Source organism: Dipodomys ordii, unplaced genomic scaffold, assembly GCF_000151885.1.
Source record: "Dipodomys ordii isolate 6190 unplaced genomic scaffold, Dord_2.0 Scaffold138, whole genome shotgun sequence".
NCBI classification, from domain to species: domain Eukaryota; kingdom Metazoa; phylum Chordata; class Mammalia; order Rodentia; family Heteromyidae; genus Dipodomys; species Dipodomys ordii.
The window spans coordinates 252650-259683 of NW_012267354.1; the positions used below are offsets into that span (position 1 = coordinate 252650).

A 7034-nucleotide genomic window follows, 5' to 3' on the forward strand; every position below is an offset into this window, starting at 1 on the left:
GGCTCATGCCTGTAATCCTAGCTACTCAGGAGGCTGAGATCTGAGGATCACAGTTCAAAGCCAGCCCAGGCAGGGAAGTCCAGGAGACTCTTATCTCCAATTAACTACCAGGACACTGGAAGTGATACTGTGGTTCAAAGTGGTAGAGCACTAGCCTTGAGGAGAAAAGTTCAAGGACAGCACCCAGGCCCTGAGTTCAAGACCCAGGACTTAGCTGGGCGCCAGTGGCTCACACCTGTAATCCTAGCTACTCAGGAGGCTGAGATCTGAGGATTGGGGTTCATAGCCAGCCCAGTCAGGAAAGCCCATGAGACTCTTATCTCCAATAAAGCACTCAGAAAACCAGAAGTGGTATTGTGGCTCAAGTGGTAGAGCACTAGCCTTGAGCTGAAGAGCTGAGGGACAGCGCCCAGGCCCAGAGTTCAAGGCCCAAGACCAGCCCCCCTCAAAAAAAAAGAGAGAGAGAGAAGAAAAGAAATGCTGGGGGTTGAGGCAAGCTCAAGTCTGGGTAGAAGGGGGAGACAATGAGATGACTGGGAGCTATGGAAAGCCCAGAACCAGAGGCCCAGATCACAGGCCTCAGAAGGTGCAAGAGTCTTCCAGATTGTTATCTCCCTTCCTCTTAGCTTCCTCTCACCCTGGTGTCTGGCCACCCCTCCAGGGTTTCCCCAGCAGATCCTGCTAATTGGGTGTAAAGAAGGGCTGTCCCCTCACCTTCCAGCTGCTCCCCTGGCTTTGATTCTCTCCATCTACTGGACTGTGCCCTTTCCCCTCCACTCCACCCTCAGCATCTAGGAGAGGAGGTGCAGCTGTGAGGGCTACAGCTCCTTTCAGGCTCCTGGCATACTAAGCTAGTGAGCCCCCTCTGCGCCTGCCTTCTGTCCATCCCACTGCAGTCCGTGAATGTCTGCCTCTTCCAGGTGCCGCCTCTGATGAACTTGTTCCCATGGGTCCCCATCTTGCATCTACTGAGAGCTCAGGATCGATACCAGTGTGTGTGAGTGAGAGAGAGAGAGAGAGAGAGAGAGAGAGAGAGAGTGTGTGTGTACATACTCTGGCTCCTACATCAGACAGATCTCTGGTGGGTTTGGGGTCATTCTCTTGGCGTCCTGCAGTTCTATCCAGCGTGATGTTTGTAGCTGATTGATTGAAAAGCAGGAGAGTCAGAGGCAGGCAGACTAGATTCACGTGAGCAGTGCTGATGTAGGACAGAAAGTGGAGGACAATTTGGCAAAGGAGGTGAGGGTAATTGAGGAGAAGAGGCAACATTGTGTGTGGAGCACAAAACAAAAGCAATGGTTGAAGGCGCTCAGGACAGATATCTGGGTGAAGGCCTGATAGGGTCACTGAGATGGAGAGGGAGAGGGATCCTGGGGGATTGCACACTTAGACTTTGAGGAGAGTGAAGACTGGGAGCTCAGAAGGAGGCAAGAGTAGGAAATCTGTGTCTACATTCATATATTTGTGAGTGTTAGTGTTTTCTTCTTTGTCTTTTTACATAGAATCTCATTGTATAGCTCACACTGGCCTTGAATTTGAGATTGTTGTTACCTATGCCTTCTGAGTGCTGGAATTTTAGGCGTGCACCACTATCTGGCTACTTCACATTTAGTTATTTATTTATTTTTGCCAATCTTGGGGCTGGGCACTATCCTGAGCATCTTTTGCTCAAGCCTAGCTAGCACAATACCACTTGGGTCATGGCGCCACTTTTGTTTTTTTTTCTGCTTTTGTGGTACTGAGGAATCAAACCCAGGGCTTTATGCATGCTAGGAAAGCACTCTACCTCTAAGCCACAGTCCCAGCCCTACTTTAAATTTTGTTCTTGAATTCAGGAAACGTTCTTCTACTCCCCTCCTCCCCCATCTTCAAAGGTTCCCTTGCAGAACTATAGCATGATATTCTACTAGTGGATTTTTTTTACATTTTATTATTAATTGTGACATTTTATTATTTAAAAATTCAAGAAGAAAAAGGAGAAAGGATTATATAGTAAATTCTGCTCAAATGGTAGAAAAAAATGCTTACCAATCCCAATGCCCTGAATTCAAACTCCAGACCTACCCCTCAAAAGGCAAGAATTGTACAGTGCAACTTACCCCTACCACCTATATTCTACAAGTCATGTATTGTTGTTATTGTTGGGGTTTTGTTGTTGTTGTTGTTTTGTCCTGTCCTGGGGCTTGAACTCAGGGCCTGGGCACTGTCCCTGAGCTTCTTTTGCTCAAGGCTAGCGCTCTACCACTTGAGACACAGCACAACTTCTTGCTTTTGCTGTTTATGTGGTGCTGAGGAATTGAACCCAGGGCTTCATGGATGCTAGGCAAGCGCTCTACCATTAAGCCAATTCCCAACCCAAGTCATGTTTTTTGTATTTACTATATCACATATCTATCTTGATTTTAGTATTTCTCAAGATTGCAAACGTGAGTTCTTGTCACCCTTAGTATGCTGGGTTACTGAATTTAGTATTTAATACTGAGTTCAGTACTCATTTCCTCATTTTTCTCTTTTCTTTTTTGCTTGAAGAAGACAAAATTTACATACAGTGAAATGTACAAATCCAAAGTTAGTACTCAGGGTTTTTTGGGGGGAGGGTGTCAAATCCAGTGCCTCAGACATACTGGCCAAACACTACCACTAACTCATTCACAAATTTCTTTTTTTATTTCTTTTTTTTTTTTTCCGGTCGTGGGGCTTGAACTCTGGACTTGGATGCTGTCCCTCAGCTCTTCAGCTCAAGACGAGCGCTCTACCACTTGAGCTACAGGGCCACTTCTGGCTTTTTCTGTTTATGTGGTGCTGAGGAATCAAACCCAGGGCCTCATGCATGCAAGGAAAGTACCACTGAGCCACCTTCCCAGCCCCAGTCTTTTTAAAATTTTTTAAATTTTATTTATTTATTTATTTATTTTTGTCCATAGTAGGGCTTGAACTCTGGACATGGGCACTGTCCTGAGCTTCTCAGCTCAAGGCTAGCACTCTACCACTTGAACCACAGTGTCACTTCTGGTTTTCTGGTGGTTTATTGGAGATAAGAGTCTCAGGGACTTTCCTGCCCAGGCTGGCTTTGAACCACAATCCTCAGATCTCAGCCTCCTAAGTAGCTAGGATTACAGGTGTGAACTTCCAATACTCAGCCCATCCACACATTTCTAAATCTCTCTATGCGTCAGTTTTTCCTTAGAGTTTTTCTCAAGATTAAAGGAATATATATGAAGTGAGTAAATCTGTGTTTCCTACAAGCTCAGTACTAGTTTATTTGCTATATTATTGCTGTTACTGTTGTTACTACTCAAACTCAGAGAGATCATCAAGAAGAGATCACTGAGTGCCTATGTATAATCCCAGTTACTCTGGAGGCTAAGATCTGAGGACCCTGGTTAAAAGCCAGTCTGGGAATAAAAATCCTAGAGACTCTTATCTCCAGGTAACTGACAATAAGCTGGAAGTGCAGGTGTGGCTCAAGTGGAAGAGTGCCAGCCTTGAGCCAAAAAGCTCAGAGTACAAGGCCCTGAGTTCAAGTCCCAGTATCAGCACACACACAAAAATAAAACGCAGAGAGGTGATCTGGGACCACTTCCTTGTTCTTCCTTGCAGCCACTTTTTCTTTCCTGAAGTTCTGCTCCTCTTGAACTCCTCCCTCCCTCTTCCATTCATTTGGTCCTTGCTGTTTTGTTTTGCTCACTCATTCATTCACTCACGTTTTTCTGCATTTATTCATAGACATTTAGTAAGTTCCTACTAAAATTTAGTAAGCTCCTAATGATGGGGCTTTTCTAGATTGAAGCTTTCTTTTCTTTGTTGGTACTAGGGGATAGTATTTGAACCTGGGGACACAGGTATGTTTTACCACTTGAGTCCTGCTTCTAGACCTTTAGTTTTTGAGGGGGGGGGGTTTCTCCCTAACCTTGCCTAGGCTAATCTTGAACTTGAGATCCCCTTGCCTCTACCTTAAGAGCAGCTGAGATTATAGGTGTGTAGCACAATGGCCATCTTAGACTAAAACTTTTTTGTGGTAGGGACATGCCTTATTGTTTTCACTTCATTTTTTATGCTTTGTAGAAAAGAGAGTAATGCTTTGTTTCCAAGACTTCAGCCCTTGCCCTTGAGGTGTCTGCAGACTTTCTTCTAATAACAGCTCTGGACGAATGCACACTAGCCAGATGCTGGTGGCTCACTCTTGTAATCCTAGCTACTCAGGAGGCTGAGATCTGAGATCAATGGTTCATTCAGCCTAGACAGAAAAGTCCATGAGATTCTTTTCTCCAATTAACGAAGTGGAGCTGTGTCTCAAAGGGGTAGAATGCTAGCCTTGAGCAAAAAAAGCTCAGGAACCAGTGCCAAGACCTGAGTTCAAGCCCTGCAACCAACCCCCCCCCAAAAAAATGCAAGCCACTTTGGACTTCTGTGTTGTCATTACAAGCCTTGTAATGTCTTTTTGCAAGCTGCCTTCTCTCCCTAGGCTTCCTTCCCTCTGACCCATATCTAACCCCTCTTCAGCTCTATTTCAAAGCAACTCCTTCCCCAGTTCAGAGAACCCAGGCATCTAACTGCCCCACCCCAGCTCTGGGTAAACAGGAAGCTGGGTGAGGGGAGCAGGGGTGTGGAAAGTCCCAGCCAGGTGAATGGGTCTATATGGAGGAGGTAGCCCCACCCCTGAGGTATGAAAGCCCCCTGACCTGGACCTGGGTCAGTCTAGATGGGGGCTTCAGAGCTTCAGGGCCGGGGTGAAACTCCCCAGGGGAGAGGCTGCCTCCTGCTGGCTGTGGCAGGAGCCACTTTCCTGGTAACACTGTTGCTGGCAGTGCCTATCACCATCCTGGCTGTTCTGACCTTGGTGCCTCAGGAACAGGAAAGCCGGGTGAGTGGCTGTAGCTGACCCTGGAGGGTTACATCTTAGTGCTTCCTGACCTCTGGCTATGCTTGACCGTTGGTGTTTTGTAGACCAGGAGCTCAGATGGCTGGCTGATCTTGGTGGAAATGCCTTGTCTGCTTCTTTGCTAATTCTCTTTCCATGTTCCTGTGATGCTGTGGTGTCTTGATGTCTCCAGGCTCCCTCCTGGTTTTCTGGCACACTCAGGCCTCTACCTTTTGAACTACAATGTGCACTAGGGAAGTGCAGCAAACCCTAGGCCTGGGGCTTGGGTCCATGGTGGGAGGTGTGGGCTTGGCATCTATCTGCTGGATCTGGTTTTTGTTGTTGTTGTTGTTTTTGCCAGTCCTGGGACTTGAACTCAGGACCTGGGCACTGTCCCTGAGCTTCCTTTTGCTCAAGGGTAGCGTTCTACCACTTGAGCCACAGCACCACTTCCAACTTTTTCTGTGTATGTGGTACTGAGGAATGGAACCCAGGACTTCATGCATGCTAGGCAAGCACTCTATCACTAAGCCCCATTCCCAGCCCCCATTTGCTGTATCTGAACTCTGGGCATTTGACTCCACCCAACCAGGTAATGGAGACCACTGGCTTGAGGGCACAGCGCCAGCAGGGACTGGGTAAGCGCAGACCACCTCCCCTCCTGCTCTCCAGCCTCACAGATTGCCAGCTCTCCCCCTGCATCCTCAGATACCCTCTTCCTCCACGAACGCAGGGTCCCCACCCCTAAGCCCTCCACCCCCCAGTCTTCTCAGTGGGAGCTTGCGTGGGTAACCATTCTGCTCCCAATGGTGGACTGTATTCCAGATCCAGCGTTTCAAGAGGTGTCAGAGAAGGAGCCAGAAACAGATCTCAGCTCCAGGCCTCCGGCTGCCCACCTCATAGGTAAGATTCTAGCAGATCTGAGTAAAAGGTTAACTAGTCCAAGAACACCAGCTCTGCGGTTCCAGCGCTGGGCCTCCCAGCCCTTCACCACCTGTAGCACCCACCCTGACCCTCGCCTGGGCAGGCAACACCTGGCCCTGATCTCCCCGCCGCAGCCCTCCTCGCCCTACATCCCGGTGCCCTCGGCCGCCAGCTCATTCGTTCCCGAGGGGGCACCAGCGCCCCCAGCACGTCTGGGCCGGGTCGGGCACTGAGGGCCGCACCCACCTCCTGCCCACTCTCCGGAAGACCCGGGTCTGGATCACTGATCTCGGGATCGGATTCCCCCAGAACCCACCCGGGCCCCTTCTCTCCGGCAGGGGCTCCGATGAATGGCCAAGGGCTGGGCTGGGAGGCGAAGAAAGAAGAGGCGTTCCTGAGCAGCGGGGCGCAGTTCTCGGGCTCCGGGGGGCTGGCGCTGCCGCTGGACGGCCTGTATTACCTCTACTGTCAGGTGGGCTACCGGGGCCGGGCGCCCCCTGCCGGCGGAGACCCGCGCGGCCGCTCGTTCACGCTGCGCAGCTCTCTGTACCGGATCGGGGGCGCCTACGGGCCGGGCAGCCCCGAGCTGCTGCTGGAGAGCGCGGAGACGGTGGTCCCGGGCCGGGTCGGTGCTGCAGGGAGGGTCGAGTACGCGGCGCCCTTCTGGTTCACGAGCGTGGGGTTCGGCGGCCTGGTGCAGCTCCGGAGCGGCGAGAGGGTCTACGTCAACATCAGTCACCCCCATATGGTGGACTACAGTCGGGGGAAGACGTTCTTCGGGGCTGTGATGGTGGGGTGAGGACGTTCTGCTTTCCCGGAGTGGGGAAAACAAGGACTGAGGGGTGCGAAGGTGTGAATCGGTTCGGTTGTTGGGGACCGAGACTCCTGGGACTCCGTGGCAATGGAGAAAATGTAGGAGATGCGTTCTAGAACTGATTTTTGAGCCTGATGAAAATAAAGGATGTCAAAGCCTTAGTGCTGCCAGGACAGATGCGGAGATGCTAAGCGTATCTTTTTATTGGGGTGGGGAGAGGTTTGCTGGGGATTGGACTCTGTCTCATGCATTCTAGGCAAGCGCATGATCCCTGAAGCTATGCCTCCAGCCCCATTAGCATGTCCAATTGGGGGGGGTGCACAGGAGGGCATCTCTGTATTTTTCCTATTGTATGAAATCACTTATTATATTGCATATGGTCTTCGCCCCACCCACCTGTGAGGCTAAGCCACCACACCTCATTGATGAGTCCAG

General features: G+C 50.2%; 1 protein-coding gene across 2 annotated transcripts; it reads left to right on the forward strand.

Annotated features, from left to right (window-relative positions):
- Positions 1-4612: 4612 nt before the first annotated feature.
- Ltb (lymphotoxin beta (TNF superfamily, member 3)) lies at positions 4613-6777 on the forward strand. Of its 2 annotated transcripts, XM_013031093.1 has the most exons (4): positions 4616-4864; positions 5454-5499; positions 5687-5764; positions 6124-6777. In XM_013031093.1, the coding sequence occupies exons 1-4, from the start codon at positions 4703-4705 to the stop codon at positions 6582-6584; spliced, it is 747 nt and encodes a 248-aa protein (XP_012886547.1). In that variant the 5' UTR covers positions 4616-4702; the 3' UTR covers positions 6585-6777. The 2 variants fall into 2 exon arrangements, with proteins under 2 accessions (XP_012886548.1, XP_012886547.1); XM_013031094.1 differs by lacking the exons at positions 5454-5499; positions 6124-6777 and having other exon boundaries at positions 4613-4864; positions 5693-5764.
- Positions 6778-7034: the final 257 nt, after the last annotated feature.

What these genes read in the sequence shown, in the direction of transcription:
- Ltb (XM_013031093.1), top strand. Translation starts at nt 4,703, where the DNA reads ATGGGGGCTTCAGAGCTTCAGGGCCGGGGTGAAACTCCCCAGGGGAGA. An exon ending in ACAGCGCCAGCAGGGACTGG is followed by an intron (nt 5,500 to 5,686) that starts GTAAGCGCAGAC and finishes ACTGTATTCCAG; the next exon opens with ATCCAGCGTTTCAAGAGGTG. An exon ending in TCCGGCTGCCCACCTCATAG is followed by an intron (nt 5,765 to 6,123) that starts GTAAGATTCTAG and finishes TCTCTCCGGCAG; the next exon opens with GGGCTCCGATGAATGGCCAA.